The sequence below is a fragment of the Gopherus evgoodei genome, chromosome 1 (genome assembly GCF_007399415.2).
Source record: "Gopherus evgoodei ecotype Sinaloan lineage chromosome 1, rGopEvg1_v1.p, whole genome shotgun sequence".
Lineage (NCBI taxonomy): Eukaryota > Metazoa > Chordata > Testudines > Testudinidae > Gopherus > Gopherus evgoodei.
The window spans coordinates 56,503,769-56,526,404 of record NC_044322.1 but is presented as its reverse complement, the minus strand read 5'-3'; the positions used below and the strand labels follow the sequence as shown (position 1 = coordinate 56,526,404).

At 39.3% G+C, this 22,636-nt stretch overlaps 1 protein-coding gene across 1 annotated transcript in view; it reads left to right on the top strand.

Moving 5' to 3' along the window:
- LRCH1 (leucine rich repeats and calponin homology domain containing 1) overlaps nucleotides 1–22,636 on the top strand; it is a 222,358-nt gene that overhangs the window by 128,431 nt on the left and 71,291 nt on the right. The window contains exons 3-5 of the mRNA XM_030565216.1: nucleotides 12,665–12,791; nucleotides 16,919–17,024; nucleotides 19,733–19,869. Coding sequence (XP_030421076.1) covers nucleotides 12,665–12,791; nucleotides 16,919–17,024; nucleotides 19,733–19,869 — 370 coding nt within the window. The remainder of the gene's footprint in view (nucleotides 1–12,664; nucleotides 12,792–16,918; nucleotides 17,025–19,732; nucleotides 19,870–22,636) is intronic.

Sequence of the window (22,636 nt, the reverse complement as noted above, 5' to 3'; positions counted from 1 at the left end):
ATTATTTCAGAATGCTTTCTATTTTTAATACTGTAGAACTAGAATAAATTTGGTATCAATTATTCTGATTAAAGTCTTTTCAAAAGCTAAATATTTGATATTTCCACAAAGTATTTGCATAAATGCAGGATAATTACACAAGTATTATAAGTACTTTTTCCAAACCTGTAGTGTTTTAGACATAAATGCACAGAACTTGTTATTTAATGACCCAACAAGCAGAGTGGCAGTGAATTACGTAACTATAAACAAAAATAAAATGCATCAAAGTTCTTATTAGGCTGGAGCAGAGGTTGAAGCTAGGTGTAAAGTCAGGATTGGGACAAGGGAAGCACTGAAACTGGTGTCCAAGGGCAGGCTGAGAGTCAGAACCGAGGTCAGCCAACCCAGTATTGTATCCAGAATCCAGATGTAGGCCAAAGCTGGTTGGGAGTGAGTCCAAGTGTTGGGAACAGGATGTGGGTGCAGGACTGGAGCAGCTCAATAATTGGGCTGAAGCAAGGCCAGAATAGGCCAGGAACAAGGGGGAATAGTTAACTTGCAGTTCTGTGTTGGTGAAATACCAGTGCGTGGGGTCATCTGACCTGGGTTCTGCTTACGGATAGGCTGCTTCCACGTGCCTGAGGGCTGAGTCACTGCAGGTTCTGTTGGAGGAATAAGTCAGTGTAACTGAGTTGCTGCTACATATCTGGGTGATGACTCTGTGTGTCATGGCAGCTGAGTGGGCAGCCCTGGTCTGGCTGAGGGTTTGACTCATATGAGATACTGCAGATATAATTTAAATAATGTGGGTTACAAGATCCTATTATTTTGGTAATCACTAATGCTTGAAAAAAATGACTGAATCATAAATCATTGGAAGTCTTGAATTCTAAGTTGTTCAGTAGAGTAGAGCCCTTGTTAGTTTACAAAGTATCATGCTTTGAATTGTTACTGGTTTCTCAAATGTGGTCTGTAATGGCTTGTATTTTTGCCTAATACCCTGAGCCAACTTGCTGTTGCAAGGCAGTGGGGGAGGGATATCTCAGTGGTTTGAGCATTGGCCTGTTAAACCCAGGGTTGTGAGTTCAGTTCTTCAGGAGGACATTTAGAGATTTGGGGATTGGTCCTGCTTTGAGCAGGGGGTAGGACTAGATGATCTCCTGAGGTCCCTTCCAACCCTAATAATCTATGATTCGAGTAGTTAATCTTGGGGAATTCTGTGCTACCAGTCAGTAGGACACTTTCCAGCACATCCCAGTATGGCCCATAAACAAGATGTACCTGACATTCTTTCTTGTCTACAAGGTCCATAGATCCATCAATGGCCTCTCATTCTGCATATAGCTACATAGGCAGAACTAGATCTATAAGTCAGTGATTGGGAAAGTCATGACATGACTGAAGAGCCCATCAGGTTTCTGTTCTGTCTCCATAGCTTCAGGAAGGTTTATTGGAATTCCTGATGGAGAGCAAAAGTGTCTTTAAAAAAGATTTTGCCATAAATTTGTTTCTGTAGCTGTGTTTCTGGTCCTTCCCTGCCTAGGGATTTAAGGGTCCAGTTCCTCTGTTGAGACACCATTAGAGGGGCCCCTGCCAGTGTGCCGGGGCCTGGTCAGAAAGAAGGGTGAAGCATGAATATATGCTGTCTGCTGCACCCCACTTGTGGAATGCCTGCATTGGAGATCTCTTTGTACCTCATGTACCTCAGCAGATCCAGGTCTCCTGAGCTAGGATCAGCAAATCTAGACCATCAGGAAATTGGGTCAATAGAACCACTCCTACTTCCTAAAAGGTGAGTGGGGAGGAAGGGGAAAGGTTTATACTCCATTTTCCCCTCTGATTAAGAAGAAATCATGAGGTGGCAGTGTTGTGCTGGACCTAAAGCATTTTCAGTTCCTGAGAGAGCCCAGATTCAACATGGAAACACTGAAGTTCAGCCTGATGACAATCAGCAAGGGGGAAGGGATAGCTCAGTGATTTGAGCATTGGCCTGCTAAACCCAAGGTTGTGAGTTTAATTTTTGAGGGGGCCACTTAAGGATCTAGGGCAAAAATCAGTACTTGGTCCTGCTAGTGAAGGCAGGGGGCTGGACTTGATGACCTTTCAAGGTCCCTTCCAGCTCTAGGAGATAGGTATATCTCCAATTATTATATTAATTAATTAAGTTATTAATTATTTGAGAGATGTGTACCTTCACATCCCTAGAATTTCACTGCAAATTTCTCTATTTTACCTTTTAGATCCCAGCACTTCAAATGCATTGTTGTCATTTAGCCTTGCCACCTCCCCTTCCCCAAGGTATTTACAAAGTTACCCATTGTTCTAGTAGCTACCCTCAGACAGGAAGTGGGAGGGGGTTTAACTCTGTCCATTCCTTGATGTCTTGAAAAGGGCTCTGTCCAAAGACAAATTGGTACAAAGCACTTCAAGGCTAATTGGGAACCTAGAGGACCACGGTTTCGATTGAAATTGGGAAAAGAGCAAACTAGACCCTACACTCAGATAGCTCACCTAGGGTTGGAAATTGACACGCTTCCACAGGTTGATTGTTTCTTGAGAGACAGAAAAAATGGCAGATGGTCAGCAGCCTCTGGGATATTTCAGTCCACTCCCTGATGTAATTAGTGGGGATGGTCTTGCCATATGTAGACACAACAATGAGCCTGAGTGCACCTGAGACCTCTCCAGTCATTTCTGCTGTCCCTATTTCCTCACACCAGTTCATCCTACCAGGAGAATCCAATTTCCTCAGAGTCTAATAACCTCTTTGAGGTGAAGGCTCACTCAAAATTTCAGGAAGGGATTTCCCTTACCTGAGTTGGACAAGAATAATGCTACCACTGATACCTGCCTCAGAGGATGGGGAGCTCATGTGAAGATGAGTTTAGTACCAAGCACTTGACAGAGCAAGAGGAGAAGCAGTCTATTATTGTTTTACTGTAGTGCTTAGAAGCCCCAGCCATGGACCAGAACCCAACTGTGCTAGGTACTGTACAAACTAAACTATGATTAGAGCTCAGAGCAATTCACTATAGACTAAGGATCCTCTCTTCATGGGTAGACAATGCCCATGTCCTAATCATGATTGACAAAACCAATGCAGTGTTCTACATCAACAAACAGGGTGGGATAAGGTCACCAACCCCACAAAAGGAAACCGACCTTCTGATGTTCTGGGCAGGGGGAAACTCTAATCTCTTTTTGCTCTATATATTCAAGGCAGAAAAAAACAAACATTATGGCAAACTGGCTGGGCAGGGAACAGCTAGATCACGTGGAGTGGAGTCTTCATTTAGAAGTGTTTTAGTTACTAATGATGAAATTTGGGGTCCTGTTGGTAGACCTGTTTGCATCACATTTGAAGTGCAACATCCCTCCTCCTCTTTCTCCTGAAAGGGTGAGCCAAGAGTAGTAGGCACATGCATTCTTCCATTTGACCCAAGAAAGCAGCTCTGGAATATATTGGATAAAGAAGCCCACTTGATCTTTATCTGTCTGTAAGAGACTCACCCCTGCAGTGCCTCCTGCTGGTCTCGTCCGGGAATTAGCTCATCCAGTGTCCAGAGCACCCTCTGAAGGCCTGCCACTTGGCCCCCATGTCCCTCCCAGACCCGTTATCTGGGGTGCTGCCCCCCAGCCATACACCCCTCAGTCTCATGGTCTCCCCTCTCCAGGGAACCCCCACCTACTATCCCCACCTCATCTCACTATAAAGCTACTGCCAGTCACTGTCTAGCCCCCATACCCTGGGGCAGACTGCAGTATCAGCCTACTCATCACTGGCAAGGCTGGGTTTGGACCTTCTGCCTTGGCCTACCCCGGGGCTGCCCTCTGCAACCCTCAGTACCCATTGGCCTTCTGCTGGACCACAGCCTGGGACTTTCCAGGCTGGAGCTCCCTGGCTCCTCTGCCTTTCTCCAGCCCTGCTCCACTAAGGTACTCTGCTCAGGTCCCTCCCTCTCAGAAGTTAGAGGGAGTCTGCTTGAGCTTCAGCCTAAAAGCCCCTTTATAGGGCCAGCTGCAGCCTAATAGGGGTGTGGCCCAGCTGCAGCTGTTTCTCCAATCAGCCTAAAGTTTTCTCCCTCAGCCCCCACCCTCTCCAAGGGCTAGCTTTTAACCCCTTCTGAGCTGGAGCGGGGCCCCGCTACACTGTCACATACAGGTTTTTCAGAAGTCTAATGCTCTATTCTTTTTCTACCATCCAGCAGTTAAAGGAAAGAACCTTAAAATCTTCCATTTCAGGGTGGTTGAAGGGGTGCACACATGAAGCATGCAAGTCCAAGAGCCTCTCCCCCAACTGGCCTCAAAGCCTACTTACTAAGAGCAGCAGGAGCCTCCAAATTTGCAGGGCAGACACCTGGTTATTCATACCTTCTCAACATTTTACTAGGAGGAAGCTGCCTTTGATAGCAGGTTGCTTGCAGAATAAGAGAAGGAACTTAAAACCTTGTATATAGTTCTGTTAGGTGAATCTTCCTTGAGACAGACTGCTATAAAAATTCCATTGGTTAATGGGTTTGTGGACCTTTTATATGAAAGAAAATAGGAACATTTATTTATTCCTTTCTCTGAGTTAAAGTCCACAGATCTGACCCTCCCTTTATATGAAACACTTATTTGACCAGTAGGATAAAAATTCGTGCTAGGGTGGTTCAAATTTTGGTCAATAAAGTTATGCTGTGCAATAGGAATTCATTGTTTGTTGCTATAGAGCAGGGGTAGTCAACCTATGGCACATGTGCCAAAGGCAGCACATGAGCTGATTTTCAGTGGCACTCACACTGCCCAGGTCCTGGCCACTGGTCCAGGGGGCTCTGCATTTTAATTTAATTTTAAATGAAGTTTCTTAAACATTTTAAAAACCTCATTTACTTTACATACTACAGTAATTTAGTTATATATTATAGACTTATAGAAAGAGATCTTCTAAAAACATTAAAATGTATTACTGGCACGTGAAACCTTAAATCAGAGTGAATAAATGAAGACTCAGCACACCACTTCTGAAAGGTTGCCGACCCCTGCTTTAGAGTGTATAAACTTACTAACAAGTTTTAATCCACATGGGGGATTATCCTTTTCTAAGGAAGCTGTGTTAGCTGGTGTGTTAGCCCTCCCTTATCAGTGAGTGACAGGTCTGATTCTGCCTATGGAGCTACAGTCGTGCTGAAAGGTAGTTGGACCTTATAACTCAGAGAAAGGAAATATTTGTTTAATCAAAATAAATTTTCCTGTTCCATATACTGGCGCCACTGATGGAACAGAGCCTCTTCTGTTTGGTGTGTCTATGCACCCTTCTCTGTTTCTGCACTTTCAGCAATAATGAGGGTATATTTTACCACCCATAATTTAATGGCGCTGTGATGAAAGTAAACTCTGCTTCCCATTCTGACTTTCCTATTATAGATCCTATTCTACCAACCTCTTGCTCTACTCACTGTTATTAAAATAATTGAGGGCAAATTCTCTAAACTCATTTTGTAGTCACAGTAACCTTGCAAATTAAGTTTTAAATTTAATTATACAATTTGACCCTTTTACTCCTCTTCCCTCCCCTGCCCCCCCACCCCCCGGTTGCTGAGTAGTTTTCTTTTCCTTGAGCTTACGGATACTGGAACTGAAACTTGGCTCTGTCATCCCAACTCAGATATATTTTCTCATATATATTTTCTATTTGTTTTTTATTTATTTTAATTAATCACTCTCACCATTAATGTGTGCTCTGAAATATTAAATTTTAGACAGCCCTTACTGGATATGAATGTCATATCTTCAACTCTAGTTTGAAGAGGGAACTGAGGATATTTTATATAAGAAATTAATTATGGTTCCCAAGTATCATTTCAAAGTGCTGATGAAAAGAGTGAGGAGATGAAGAACTGACAGAAATACGATTGTTGTTGCCATTGTTGCCATGGTGTTGTTATATGTGTGCTCTAAATTTGTTGTTAGGTATTTGTGCTTGCAGCCTCTCAATGATTTAGTGTAAAACAAATGACTTTATTTATTTGTATTCTGGATAGCTGCATAGTATTTGTTTATTTGTATTCCCATTTGTATTATGGGAAAATAGTTGTTGGTTGGAAAGCCCAAATATAGTACAGATGTACGTAGTCAAAACTGCCATTATACTCTCCTCCCAATACACTTAAACCTGACTTTCTTCAGGGCAGTGGTATGCCTTTGCTTTATTCTTCTTGTATTTATTCTTAGCCTTTCCAAAACAGAGAAATGGGCTGCTTTTTTATTTTATGTTGCTGGTGTTTGGTAATTTTGTTGGATCTGTGTTCAGCTGAAATCAACCTTAGAAATCTCAGCCAAAGTTGCTTTCTGAATAACTTTCAGTTTTAGATGTGGCTCTGGATATAAAAATCTTATATTCATTCTTTCAGAACACCAACACTCTGGAGACAGTTGGATTTAGGCATCATGATTTCATGAGAATGATTGTCTTCTGCTTTAAAGCATAGGATTAGATTCTGATTATGGCTACTACAGACTTTCTGTGTGATCTTGGACATCCCACTTAACATCTATGTCTGTTTCCTGACCTGTACAAGGGTGATAAAAGTATTTACCTACCTTCACAGAGTTTTTTGAAGCTAAAATATTTGTAAAGCATCTTGAAATTTTTGGATAGAAGACTATGTAGATACATAAATAATGATTTTAATATATAGCTTTTGGGGCAGATGTCAAGATTCAGAATTGGATAAAAGAAGCTGTGGAGATGAATGTGAGAGATCCACGTGGGAATTTGGGACATTTAATGCAATGATAAATGAAATCTGTCTTGGGTTCTCAAAATACAGTCATGCATAAATTGTTCATTCTTTAGAGGCTTGAACAGTGGCATATATTGAGAGTGACTAAAATAGCTTTAAGAGGGTGTGAATGTAAATTAAAGTTAATGGTAGTTGGTACAGGATTTTAACCTGTAAGGAAAAGAGAGCCAGGTGTTTTGAGTCAGAAAAATCTTCAGCTTCATGGGAAAACCAAGAGTTGAGAAGCAAACCACTCTGTTGATTTTTGTGACATACCTCATAGGAACTTTACCCAAGAAAAAACTCCAAACTACAATGTAAATTAACATTTTTACTTAGCACAATGTAAACTAAGAGTCATGTCTCCTCCTGCTGTCACTCCCAACTTCCAAACCTCCCCCAGTATCTCTAAAATAGCTGAGGAGGGACATGGAATTGAATCCGCCCAGGTGTCCCTGTCTAAATATGATTCCTTTTATTCTGTGTGCCAATCCCCCTACCCCCCCTCCCCACTATCCACCAGGAGGCCAATCATTTTACTATGAAGAAGGAAATATGTTCCCTCTAAGGGCTTTGTTATTTCCTGAATTAATTTTTTGTAATTTTATTTCTAATGATCTTTCTCAGTGAATTTCTCAAGTTTCCATGTGATATAGAAATCAGTGAAATGGGGAACAGTGAGCAGCCTTACTCCAGTCTAGTTACAACTTGTTTTCCAGCACTGGATTCATTATATTGCTGTCCTCTTCTCTAGCATCTTTTCGTAAGCCATTTGTTAGTACTGAACACCTGCAGACCTCTTGGGCAGATACGGTTAGAACAGATGGGGTGTGGCTCCTGCTGCCTGAAAGAAGTGAATGCTAGATGATTTGTGCCAATGTTCAGACATAACATATCCCTTTTAAGGGAAAGTTAATGATGATTGATCACAGGTTGAAATAAAATCATTGTGTTCACCACAAAAGAGTGCTTGCTGCTTTTACTCTGGGAAAGCATGTTTTGTCATCTTTTTTTCCAACAGCAGCCTTCGTTGACTCTTGATTTATCGTTTTATAGTATTTAAAAATAAAGTCATATCTAAATTTAAACAATAACCCACTGCAGGTGCACTTGTGCATTGTGGGTGAATAAACGTATGTAAGCTAAAGTATTAATGAGCATTTGTGGGAGAGAATTTAACTCGTGACATACAGAACCAGATCCAGGGCTATAATTCTACATTCCATCAGTCACTAGATGGATCAGCAGCCAGAGCTTGGAAATCATGTGATAGAAATAATGGGCACAATTATTAAGGACTTCATAACAAAATCTCCCCCTCCTGCCCTTGCGCTCTTTTTAAAATGGATGGTGGGTCAAGGTTGAGAGCAAGCAACTACTTAAAATGAAAACTGAATATGCATTGGTGAATGTGCTGGCCCACCACACAATTTGTTAAAAAACATATTTTTTTAAATAGTGTTGATTCTCTGGGTTAATGCACTAACCTTGTTGTTAAGTGTTACTGGATTTAAATCCTTGCTTATGATTTTAATTGAAATGATTCCAGTGGTTTTCCCTTGATAATAATGTAAAATTGTTCAGTTTGAAGTACTACACAATATATTACATACAATACAGTATGATGCCTATCTTTACTCCTTATGCTGGAAGGGCACTGGATACGAATTTGAAAATGAGATGTACCAAGGGATGCTGTAAAGTTGAGGGGGGGAGTCCCTTAACCATTTTGTTGTTGTTGCTAGTAAGATATTTTGAGTGTACAAGTACTCCTGTTCTTTTTAAGGTTCCTTTTGTTCTCCACCAAGAAAAAGTCCCGAAGAAACCAGTCTTGTATAACCCCAATTGTTTTTCTTTCTATGCTTTTTCCAGAGTCTTGGATTTATTCCTTTGATAAACCATTCAGCTACAGCCAACTATGTAATGCTGCAGCCCCTACTCATCTCTCCTTATCTAGATTGCTCAGTTAGTTCTTCATAGGAACAAAAAGCCTCCATTGGGTCTGAAACTGATATTTAAACCTCAAACTCAGAACTCATGAGAACTGGGTTTACCTGCTGAGAAATGTTTGTTCTGCAGTGTGGTTTGGAAGCTTAGTGAAGAAGATAGATTCAAAAGGTCTTCCAGAATTTCTGGTTAAAGGACAAGAGAAAGGGTTCTCATTGTTCACTCTTTAGCTCTCAGTGCTATGGAAACAGCCTGTCCCACCTTGAATTCTAAATCGGCATTATAGTTCTAAAGACCCCCAGAATAATTTTCTGATAAATGCATCAGAAGGGTAGCCGTGTTAGTCTGGATCTGTAAATGCAGCAAAGAGTCCTGTGGCACCTTATAGACTAACAGACGTATTGGAGCATGAGCTTTCGTGGGTGAATACCCATTTCCTCAGATGCATGTAGTGGAAATTTCCAGGGGCAGGTATATATATGCAAACAAGAAGCAAGCTAGAGATAACGAGGTAAGTTCGCCTGCTTCTTGCTTGCATATATATATCTGTCCCTGGAAATGTCCACTTTGTGCATCCGACGAAGTGGGTATTAACCCACGAAAGCTCATGCTCCAATACATCTGTTAGTCTATAAGGTGCCACAGGACTCTTTGCTGCTTTTTCTGATAAATAACTTTCTTCCATAAGGTGAACTTAACTCTTTTCTGTTTGACCTCCCTAAAAAACCTAATGCTTCTTTGAGGGGCCCACAGTAGACATAAGTTTGCAAGGAACTATCAAGAAAAAGTCTTCTGCTGTTAGGTTTTCAGATCAGCTATATCTGCTCAATAGTCTGAAATTCATCAGGATCCAGAATTCTCTGCTTTTTCACATTAAGAAAGTTTGAAGGAATTTTTGAAACACTGTGGTGGGAACTAAAAGTTGTAATGATATGACTTGGGTGTTTTCTGTGTGTAGCTGCTAATTTAGCACTTTTCTGGTAGCTTGCATAGCATTGTGGATTAGGCTGTTAGGCGGGAACCTTCCCTCCTCGCTTGGTGTGTTACCTAGTTGTGCATATGTTTTTTGGGAGAATTTTTAGGCATTACTACCAGATATCCAGGTAACTCTAAAAAAAGATCAGGAGTACTTGTGGCACCTTAGAGACTAACAAATGTATTTGAGCATAAGCTTTTGTGGGCTACAGCCCACTTCATCGGTTGCATAAAATGGAACATATAGTGAGGATACACACACACACACACACACACACACACACACACACACACACACACACACACACACACACACACACACACACACCATGAAAAAGTGCGAGTTGCCCAAGCAACTCTAAGAGGCTAATTAATTAAGATGAACTGTTGTCAGCAGGATTAAAAAAAACTTGTAGTGATAATCAAGATAGCCCATTTAAGACAGTTTGACAAGAAGCTGTGAGGATACTTAACATGAGGAACTAGATTCAATGTGTAATGGCTCAGCTATTCCCAGTCTCTACTTAAGCCTAAATTGATTGTATCTAGTTTGCATATCAATTCAAGTTCAGCAGTTTCTCCTTGGAGTCTGTTTTTGAAGCTTTTCTGTTGCAAAATTGCCACCTTTAAATCTGTTACTGAATGGCCAGAGAGGTTGAAGTGTTCTCCTACTGGTTTTTGAATGTTATGATTCCTGATGTCAGATTTGTGTCCATTTATTCTTTTGTGTAGAGACTGTCTGGTTTGGCCAATGTACATGGCAGAGGGGCATTGCTGGTAACTCTGCTTCTTCCATCATCTCATGCCAAGAACCCTGAACTTTTCACTTCAGGAATGCAGTGTGATTGCTCACTCCTTAACTGAAAAAGTTGGCCTGTTGAATTCTTAATAAAGATGTCCAATTATTTTTAAAGCAAAAAAAAAGAAAGAAAGAATCCACAAACCCTTTCAGCTCATATTTATACACCAGAAAGAAACTAAGATGAGCACAGACCTTTTTAAAAATTTTTTGGGGGAGTTGCTTTTAAAATTTCTCTGTGGGAACAGAGCCTTTACAAAGGTTAATTTACTGTTTATCCATTTTGAAGGATTCAGATGGCCTTGAAGCTTCCTGATATGCCATTGTGCTTAAAGAATTGTATACAAGAATCACAGCAGCAGTGTCCTTCCTGATCAGGATCAGAGCATACACCAGGGGTCGGCAACCTCTGGCACGCGACTCACCAGGGTAAGCACCCTGGTGGGCCAGGCCAGTTTGTTTACCTGACGCATCGGCAGGTTTGGCGGACCGTGGTTCCCATTGACCGCGGTTCGCTGTCCCAGGCCAATGCAGGAGGCGAGAAGCTGCGGCCAGCACATTCCTCGGCCCACGGCCCTTGCTGCCGCCCCCATTGGCCTGGGATGGCGAACTGTGGCCAGTGGGAGCTGCAATCAGCCGAACCTGCCAATTGGTGACTGCTGCATTTGGGTGACAAAGGTTTGGAGACAGCCCTCCTTTGAGGTTTCTCTTTTAAGGGAAGAAATGATTGGGATCATAGTTGGTGTCTTCCCATTCAGATTAGCTTCTGCATTCTGAGAGTCCTCTCAGATACTGTTGTTTAGAACACTATTGTCTATTCTGATCAAAGTCACAGAAAAATGAACTAACAGTTAACTTTGTGTGTAACTGAGTCGATTAATACACCAGCCCAACCTGATGGACATTATCCTATGAGGTTTAGAAAAACGAAGTTTCTGTTAGGGATGACGAGTGAAGGCTAACCTTCATTCTTTCACATAAAGATTGTCTCAAACTGGGGAGCAAAGAATGCGCAAAGGAGGAACAATGAAAGAGAATCTTTTCAAGGATGGGAGAATGATAGATTTGTGGTTTAATCACAGAATTAGGAATCAGAAGCCTTGAAGTATACTCTCCAGCTCTGCCACAGACTTCCTGTATGGCCTTGGGCAAGTAATTTAATTTCCTATCCCTTAGTTTTCCCATCTGCAAAGTAAGTATGATAACACATCCTTAACTCACAGGGAACTTTAATATGTGTGAGGTGTTCATATAATGTGGTGATGTGTTATAGTAAAGTTCATTAATAAATGTTGGATTTTGTTGGTTGCCATCTTTCCTATTGTTGCTACCAGAGAGGGAGAAAACATTATAGTCTATTTTGCAAAATCAAGTCACAGAAAATGAATGATCAGGAAAGAGAATAAACAATTTGGCTTTTCCAGTCTGAGATATGTGAAGAGTTTCAGACTGTAAAGAATTTTCAGTGCTGAGTTCCAAATACCTGGGGGAAAAACGGGTTGCAATAGACAAAGACAGAAGTCTTCGCATGTAACTGTGTTTTTGAGAACCGGAAGCATGCCAGTGTTTTTCCTATGATCAGTTGTTGGCCTGTCTTTCAGTTATTTGGAAAAAAGTCTCATATTTATGCTTACTTCAGTAAAATCATAGGTTTTTTAAAAATGCTTGCAGCTTCTGCCCTCATTGAGTTTCCTGCATTTGTTGTGAAGGAAAACAGCTGTTGTAAGTTGATGTCACTTTGTTCATGCAGTATATTCATGAGTAAACTGATAAAATTCATTCTTTTGTTTCAGGACGGTGATATTCCATAAAGCTGTTTTGTTCACTAAATGGAGATTTTTTTCTAATCTTGCTTATGTTTGATGTTTTAATACAGTTTTTTATTCCAAAACTTTCATTTACTTTTTTTTATGTGCAAGCAACTTGATATATCAAGATATCTCAATAACTGGACTTTTTAAATGGCACATTGTAATCTCAGATTTTCTAAGTGAGCATAAAATAGAATAGTATCAGAGGGGTAGCCGTGTTAGTCTGGATCCGTAAAAGAAGCGAAGAATCCTGTGGCACCTATAGACTAACAGACGTTTTGGAGCATGAGCTTTCATGGGTGAATACCCACTTCGTCAGATGCAGGGTACATACAATAGAATGTAATTTGTGTTTTTAATATGTGTTTTTGTTTCTTTTGTTGCAGTCGAAATCAGCTTTCTTCTTTGCCAGCTTGCCTGTGTGGTCTTCCTCTAAAAGTCTTAATTGCAAGTAACAATAGGCTAGGTTCCCTTCCAGAAGAAATAGGTCAGCTAAAACAGTTAATGGAACTGGTATGTTACTGATTTGAATGTTTGGTTTTTGTTTGTTTTATTACTAGTTACAGTATAATCAATTTCGTAAAGAACGTTCTGCAAAAGCCTAATGATACGGTAATCACTGTTACACAGTCAGTGCCCCTTAATATGTGGTGAACTTCTTAATTGCATCAGATAGGAAAATGTTACAATGTAACTGTCTCCTTTCCAGGTTCCCTGTCATCCACATCACCCTTCTTGGGTTCATATAAAACACATCAGTAAAGATCATCTTGCCTACTTGTTATTCTCACTGCATGATCAAATCACTCCTCTGTTCAAATCCCTCTACTGGCTCCCTGTTTTGCTAAAATGAGTTCAAGTTTCTTGTTCTGGTCTCCAAGTCCCTTCCTAGCTCTGCTCCTCTCAACTTGTCTTTTTTTTTTCTTTTCTTACCTCATTCTGTTTTACAAATTATGCTCATCTTCTCAGTCCCTTTTAGTTTCCTGTCACATATATTTCCATGCTGTCCATTATGCATGGAATGCCTTCTCTGAAGTGATCCATACAGACACTGTCCTCTTTCCGCAAAACCTACCCCTTCTGTAATGGCTATAAGCAATCAGCCAGTTATTGAGAGCACGGAGGGCAGGAATTAAATGGCACTTGAGAATTTTTTTTTTTAATTGCAAATGTATTTGAAAAGGTTATCTGTAAAAGACTGTATATATGTTGGTGTTTTCTCCTCCGTCACTTTCTTCCCCTGCACTGCAGCTCCCTCCCTCGGGCTGTGGCTCCCCCCTGCTCCCTGTCCTCTGACCACCCCCTGAGACCCTCTGCCCCTTATCCAACCCCTTGGCCCCAGCCTGGCACCTTTAACACGCCACTCAGAGCAGCGTGTCGGAACTAGACACACTGACGTGCTGATCTGCCAGAGCGCGCAGGCCCGCGCCCCAGAGCGCTGCTTTACCACGTTATATCCAAATTCGTGTTATATTGGGTCACGTTATATCAGGGTAGAGGTATAGTTTACATCTGTCCTAAGGGGTGAATCTTCTCCCTAACCATGAAGAGATGCCTGTTAATGGCATTATTGTGGTTCTGTTGCTGAGATGTGGCCCATGTATGGAAATGTGCATCCCTCAGTGCCAAGATGCTTAGCTGCATGAAAGCAACCTGCATGCTGCTGTAGAGCAGTACTTTGGAGGTAGCTCTAGTGTACAACTATACGCTACTGTAAAAACTGAGTATTTAGAACTCTTAACTTCAAACTTTTGATAGTGGTAACAATACTAACTTGTTTGCACACTATTTGACCTCCAAATTCCACTTGCCATAGAAATTTATTTAAATTGACTATTGTTCTCCAGTTTTATTTGAGAGAGCTTGTCCATGTTGTCAAACAGGGAGGCAACTGGTAAGAATAAAATGGAATTATTAGAAGAAGTCTGACCTTCACCAAATATTAACCTTTGGAATTTGAAAAGGCATTTGGAGTACATTATTTTAATTGTCTGCAGATGTCCTTGAAGCCAAGATGCAAAACAAAAGCAGGGTAATGTATTACATACTGGAATTAGGAGGAGTACACTGCTCTTGATTTGTCATACGTACCTAACCAGAAAGTAAAAAATGTTGTATGCAGTGTTGAGTCGGATAAAAGATACTATTAACTCTGGATATCTTGTGACTATGAACTAAAGAGATGAGTTTTATTCTTGGATTTCTTAAAAGGTCATCAGCAGACTTTGTCCTTGCAGGTACTAAAAACCATAAAATTATTATACTTCCTTGAAAAATTCTCTTACACCCTGAAACCAAGGTCAGTTTTATTAAAGATTCATACACACATAGAAATATGCTTCTAGACACATCCTTACCATACAACTTTTCTGCAAGAGGGGTACTTTACCTTTTAAACTGTATGTTCTAAAAAGTAAATGCTTAATTATGAACTTGTTTCAAGTCTTTAGATAAAAATTAGGGCATTATATCCCTAAAAATATTTGGACTAATGCAATTAACCATAACTTTATAGTAATTTGGACAAGAGACAGTTTCCAGTGCACTCATTAACAAGGATTTTTTAATTTCCTTGTCTAAAACCTAAAACAATTCCCTGGCTCTGTTTTGAGAAGGGAAGGAAGTTTTGGCTCTAGTGGGATCCTGATAAGGAGACTTTTATCTCTCTGATACCCAATCCAATATTGTCAAATAGAGCTTCCTGCCACTTCAGTTTTCTCACTAATTATTCTTTGAAGAAATTCTTGATTTGGAAATGACATTGACATAATATATTTGAATAGTATTAGAGAAACTCCCTTCAAATGACTAAATTTGAAACCTGATTTGGGGAAACTGCAGAATCTTTGAGCTTATGGGTATTGTTCAACTTTGCCACTTGAAACAGTAACCGTAAAAGTAGGAGTTAATGTACTTAAGAAATTCCCTTATCTCTTTAGGAAAAAGTATTATCACTACGTAAATCATACTTTTGGAGATACAGTGTTTCCTTACTCTTCCTGATCTCCCTATTATACAGCGCATGAAATCTTGCAGGACCAGTCTAGTGAAATGACAATGCATCACAGGTTTAGGCAAAAGGTTCAGCATTCTTTTCAGTGTCATCTTGATTACATACTGGTGTGTTTGGTAGTATAAGCTAAAGCCTGTAAGTTAATTTGATCTTGTTTTAAAATGCCCTGATTATAGGAGTTTATCTTTGATTACCGATTTTAGGCTTTTCAGAATCTTGATTAATGAATCAACAGTATTAGTGTTATTAATGCATTTATTTTATATATGTATTACTAGTATTAATGCATTTCCTACTTTCCATTATACCTTGTGTTGGATCAACTCCATCTTGTACTGCATCTTAACTTTACAAATCTAACTTTCTAGCAGTTGTTCTTTTAGAGATTGTGAGATGAACAGAAGCTTCATCTTGGTCCAGGTTGTTAAAACCCAAGATGAGGGGCCTAATTCAGCCCTCTACAAACTAACCATTGGGGCATTGAAATGTACAGGAATTGTTCTTTCTTTACCTTTGTAAATTTCAACAACCTCCCTGATCACAGGAACAAAGCAAGCAGCTCTCAGTGCAGTGGGGCCCGCACACTTTGCATTGCGAATTAACCAGTGGAGTGCTCTCTGTTTTAAGTGTTTGAAGCCTGTGCTTTGGAGAACTTACAGACATTTTGAGTTCACAGAGTACTCTGATTAAAAGTATGTATTATAATTATTAGGTGTGGTAAACTTGGGACCATTTAACCAAGAAAATAGGGTAAGGCACCTATATGATTTAGGAGTCTAAATTCCTTTACCTTTCAATGAGACTTATGCTTTTAGATCACTTAGGTGCTTTTGAAACTTTTTACCTAATGCTCTTTTAACAACCTCTATATTTCCCATCAAATACATTATGTTTTTTATAAAAGAGGAGAGTTGTTTCCCACCATCTTAAATTGGTACTGTCACATTGAATTGCCAGTTCTCTTTCTCTCTCTTTCAAATAGGTAACTTTTGTAAGAAGAGACTGTTTCTCCTTCTGTAGAGTTTAAAAGAATGAATTGCATACCTACCGGTAATTGTGAGCCCCTTCCTATATTCAGTTCTTAAACTAGTGTGTAAAAATAACTGCAATTGTGTTATGTTTTTGTGTTGCTAGCATTTTGGTTTTAAAAAAGGAAAAATCCCTAAATTGATTTTTTTTTAAATTGAAACCCAACTTCTAATATATCTCCAGTAATCTAATTTAGAGTTCCATCAAAAGAGAGCCACTTGATTTTGGAAAATTGTTCATTTCCTATCAGTGTTCTGCCACTCCTCCCCTGCCTGACAAATTGCAAAGTCCTTCAGCAATTTACCGGAAAAATCAAAAACAGATGTAGGAAAATGAACAAGGAGCCCAAGTGGCACTCTGCATAACTTCACTAAGCAAATCTTAGTAAATGCTGTATTTTGGTTTTATGTGATGTGACACATCACATGGCTAGCTTTTCAGTGCAAAGATAAGACATGGCAGGTTATATGAATTTACATTTCATTAACCTGGAAAACATGTTTTAATGAATCAACAAAGTACTTCGAATTTCACACCCATAATAGTCAACTGTCTTGAGGGAAGACAGTTCATCATCTCCTTATTGCTTTTAATATAGGATGTCAGCTGCAATGAAATCACAGCTTTGCCACAGCAGATAGGCCAGTTGAAATCTCTAAGAGAACTGAATATCAGAAGAAATTACCTCAAGGTTTTACCACAAGGTAAAAAGACAAAAAAATAAGATCTTTAAAATTACTTTCTAATTACAACTTAGAAAATATACATGTGTTTAATTATGTAAATAAGTAAGATTAAAAACCTCGCATTTCCTTGTGCTAAAATTTGTTTATTTTGGCAGATTTACCATGCATCAGCAACATTGTACAATACTTACTGCCAAACAGAAGCAGTATGTGGGTCTTTTTAAAATGAATTGTCTTTGTGATTCATGGTGGCTTGATACTGTCTTCATATCATTGGTTTGAAGAATATTTATGAATGACCTATGCAGGCAGACCCTCCACTGATACAAAATGTTTTAGCTCTGTTGCGAAGTTATGACAATTTACACTAGCTGAGGATCAGCCCTGTGGAGTTCTAGAATATTTTAGGAATCTTGGAGAAAAGTGTATGATGTACTTAAAAGTACTGTGTTGTTTTTTTTCCTGAGGTCATTGTACTTGCATTAGAAGCCTAATCAAATTGGTACTGCTTCAGTGTGAGTACAAGTTGCATATTAATAGGGCTGTCAAATGATTAATAAAATTAATTGTGATTAATCATGCTGTTAAACTATAATAGAATACAATACCATTTAAATATTTCTGGATGTTTTCTACATTTTCAAATATATTGATTTCAGTTACAACACAGAATATAAGGTGTACAGTGATCACTTTATAGTTATTTTTATTACAAATATTTGCACTGCTATAACATGAAATATACGGCAGAATGCGGGTAAACAGAGAAGGAGACATACAATTCTTCCCCAAGGAGTTCAGTCAGAAATGTAATTAATGTCATCAGTATGAACACATGTCCTCTGGAACAATGGCCGAAGCATGAAGAGGCATATGAGTCTTTAGCACACCTGGCAAGTAAATATCTTGCAATGACAGCTTCAGTAGTGCCATGTAAACACCTGTTCTCACTTTCAGGTGACATTGTAATTAAGAAGTGAGAAGCATTATCGCCCATAAATGTAAACAAGCTTGTTTCTCTTAGCAATTGGCTGAACAGGAAGTAGGACTGAGTGGACTTGTAGGCTCTAAAATTTTGCATTGTTTTGTTTTTGAGTTATGTAACCAAAAAAATAACATTTATAAGTTGCATTTTCACAATAAAGAGATTGCACTACACTACTTGTATGAGGTGAATTGAAAAATACTATTTTTTATTTATCATTTTTACAGTGCAAATATATGTTATAAATAATATAAAGTGAGCACTGTACACTTTATATTCTGTGTTGTAATCAAAATTGATATATTTGAAAATGTAGAAAAACATCCAAAAATATTTAATACATTTCAATTGATATTCTATTGTTTTACAGTGCAATTAATTACGATTAATTTTTTTGAGTTTATTACATGAGTTAACTGCAATTAATTAACAGCCCTAAATATTATGCTATTGTCCAAGTGATGATACCTTAGGAAATGCACCAGAAGAAATTCTGTATTGTCCACTCACCTCTTGGTCTCTGGTAATTGATTACCAATACCATTAAACTGTTGTGGGTCAGTTTTTAGACACTGTTACACAGTACTGGCCTAAAACTGTGTGTATATTTGGGGGATATTAAAGCAATAAGACATTAAACAGGGAAGTGGTGCTTATTAACGTACACGTTAGGTATGTACATACCATAAAAAATGAGGTGAGTCTAGATATAGTGTTCATAAATTTACAGGACTCATGGGGATAAGATGCAATTATGAAAGCCAGCAATTTTTCTGGGATAAATCTTGAAGTTCTTACTCAAACAAATTTTTCTTTGAAGACAAGTAAGGACTAAACGTTTGAATGATTCAATATTAGTAATGAAAAGCATCAGAAAAAGTTGAGTACACTAGTAGTGTAGTCCTGCCCACAAAAGGGAACAGTTACTCTATTTGGCTTTGCTTTGATTCTTTATAGTCACCTAAATTAATATCAACATTGATAATGTGGTGGGGAAAGTGACTATATTTAGCTATTTTTCTTACTTAATCCAATTTCCATCCCTTATTGTGGCAGTACTGTTTATTCTGACAATGCCTTTGGAGAGATCCCATCAGGATTTCCAGAGTTTATGCCATCAATACTGACCATCCTTTAGTAATCTGAGATGCTGTGAGCTATGTTAGAGACCCAGCCTTCTTGCCTGGCTCTGCCTGATCAGCAATCCCAAAGAAGGTATCTTTGACAGAGCAACTCTAGGAAACTGTGTATACTCATTTGAAAGAATAGTACAATACATTGTACCCCAACTGAGAAATCATAGTTTATATTACTAGAAACAGAAGTTAGAGATTATTCTTTCTGCCCAATGTGGTACAGAATTTATTTTCAAAACCACTTGTTTTTATGGAATTTATAGATTTAAATAGCTATGCCTCCCTTTGCAGGATGAAAGGTATTTGATTTTATTTTAAGCAGCTGCCAACAGCCAAGTTGGCCTAGATACTTGAGAATGCCAAATGCTGTGATTATAGCACTGTGTGGACATTGTAAACAGAATATAAGTCTTCAAAATACATAAGTAAAGTAACAGGATCGTCCATCACTTGTTTTTAGAAGAAAAATAAATTTAATTTATTATACTGTGGAATCCTTACTTTCTCCAATTACAAATAGAATCACATTCAGATATACTTAATTCATGTATTTTGTGACAAAAATAAATAAATATAATAACTACGATCCTTTCTGTTACTTTTAGAACTAATAGAGCTTCCCTTGGTAAAGTTTGACTTTTCCTGCAATAAAGTGCTCGTGATTCCAATTTGTTTTAGAAAGATGCTGCAGTTACAAGTATTATTGCTTGAGAACAATCCTCTGCAGTCCCCACCAGCACAAGTAAGTAATGTGTGTCACTTAAATTGTAATTTAGAATAAGAATAGGCTAGATGATATCAAGAACAGCCTGTGTTTAATTATTATTGTATAAAACTTCATTATCTCGTTTTTTTCCAAGCTTGCAAACCCAGCAATGCTATCTGTTGCGTCTTAATGATCGTAGTCCATTGATTTTAGCTAGAATTTTTTCTGAAATATAAACAAACGGGAGATGGTAGGTCTCCTCAAGCTCCTAACTTGTGCTCTTGAGCATACATAGCACCTGAACAGAGTCATTCTAGAATATTCCCCCTACTAAATTGCAGCTACCTTATAATACATTGGTAAAATTAATTTCATTCGCCTGGCTTCCTTCAATGGTTACTGCTAATAAACAGGATATTTTCATGATGACGGAGGGGAAAATTGTACGATAAACCTATATTCCGTACTACTGTAAGTGAATGGGCAGACATTTTAGGAAGCTTTGGTGTGATTTTACCAATTAACAAGACACTAATATGTTCAGGCCAGGGAATAATCTAGTTAAAACATCTTTCGTAAGCCTACTGTATGTGATGCACATAGAAACTATATAAATTCCATATTTGGATATAGCCTGCTTTGAAGAAATGTAATAGATTGTGATTAATGAATGTAGACGACATTTCCACCAGGAGACAGTGCTATATCTTACTGTTAAGTTGTTGCCTTGTATTTTATGTTGTTGATATGACCTGAGGGGTTAGCAGAAAGATCTGTCCTGTCTGTGTGTACTAAGTTGGTGTTCGCTGTGTCCCAGTGATTCTGTAAAGCAAATATTACAACTGGTGCTTCAAGATGGCAGAAGCACTTTTGCCTGAGAAGAAATTTACTGGTTATGCAGATGAGACTGGAATCTTTGAGTCTTCACAGACTTTGAGTGGACTGATGAGGAAGTAGCACAGTACCAAGTGGTATTTTTGAATAGTGATGCCAAGTGTTTTACCAGAAGCTTCCCAATGCGGATCATGGTTCTTATAGACAGTTACACAAACACTTATATAACCTCTGTGAAAGGCCATTGGGCCTTTTGAAATACTGGAAGGAATGGCAAGCCAGAAGGCACCTGGAAGAGGAACCCCTGCAGAGTTATATGCATGCATTAAGGAGATTGTGCAGTAGGCCTTTGTCATACCCCTGTCCAGGAGATGACTCTAGTGAAGCAGAATCTGCTGTTCCACATCTTGAATTGGCAAGCCATGAGAGGATTCTGTGTGAAAAGTCAGTCTGTAAACAGTTTAAGAAGAGAGCTTTATAACCTGCTGGTGAAGGATAACATACTGGAAATATCTATGGACCTGATATATGCAGAGTTTAAAAAATGTGGAAGAAGAAATTCATGCTTCCCTTAAAGGTATTAGCTGCTAATTCGCAGCCTTAGGTTATTCCCTTATACCAGATGCTGCACTTCAAGAAATTATTGCTAGTGAAGTGGCTAAGTAGTTGGCAGTGCAACTTATTCACAGGCATCCCACAGGTCAGAAGAGAGAGACTGTTTCCCAAGTGGGTCCCATGACGGATGACATTTGCAGGTGTTATAGAAGCAAAGGCCATTGGAGACAGAATTGCCCCAAACAGAGATAAAGCCACACCAAGGGAAATGAGAAGTGCTGAATGCAGTAGGGCCACCATCAGCAACTCTTAGAATGGGCCAGTCAGGAGCTACACAGACACCTGTTACTTTGTGTCTGGAGACATCGCTGCCTGAAAAACTACAATGCTGTTGAACTCAGGATCTGAAATAAGTCTAATCTATGGTGAATACCTAGTGCTGAAAGGGAAGAAAATTTGTACTGCAGGAGTTAAACTGGTGAGTGTTAATCAATACTGCTGCCCCTGAACTTGGGGTCTTTGCATACTAAGTGGACTTTTGTTGTGGTGACCAGTATTTCTAGTGCTGTTAAGTTGGGAGAGGATTTCATCCGAGGGCATCACAAGAACTCTTGGGGTATTAATAGAAGAGTTTTGTCCCTGGATAACATTCAGATACTCCTGCTGGATGTTGGCAGGAGGAAGGTTGGACCTGGGGTTTTTAGAGATGCCTCTACCTTGCCTACAGGATGACAGAGAGGAACTGCATACTTCCTGTGAAGGCTGAGATAAAGTTTTGGTGAAGGCAGCTAATCATGCAGTAATACCCCTGATGATAAAGGACAGCTGCAGTGAATCTGTAGGAGTATTTGAAGCCACCAATATCTGGTCAGGGTTGCTATTTAGCAGAACTCTCTTTTTCGAACTGGACCAAAGGGTGTGGATAAGTGCAATTAGTGAAAAATCAGGCCATGGGAACCATGTCCAAGATAACTAGTGTCTCTAAGCCTCCCATGGGGTAGAGATCAAGCGCTGTGTTGCAGCCCAGTCAGTAAAAGAGCTAGGGGTTGACTTGACAAAAGCAACTGTAGAAGGCAACAGAGGGAAGTGATTAGAACAGTTGCTTGTACAACATGCCACTATGTTCTCCAGGAATAAAATGAAGAGCTTGGGAAATATGATTGGATGCAATATTGGGTTGTGCTTAAGCCAGGGAATATTCCTCTAAGGCAGCCCTCACATCAGATTTCACTGGTGTAAAAGTCACGGGTTATTTTTGGGTTCCGCAAACCCATGCTTCCCTGTGACTTGATGTTCAGGCAGCAAGAACTAGCAGGGCCCTCTGCACCTACACAGGGGGGTGACATGGTGGAATCTAATATCAGTGACCTGATGACAGCATTCCAGAGAGTGGAGGAGCAAATGAGCTGGAAAT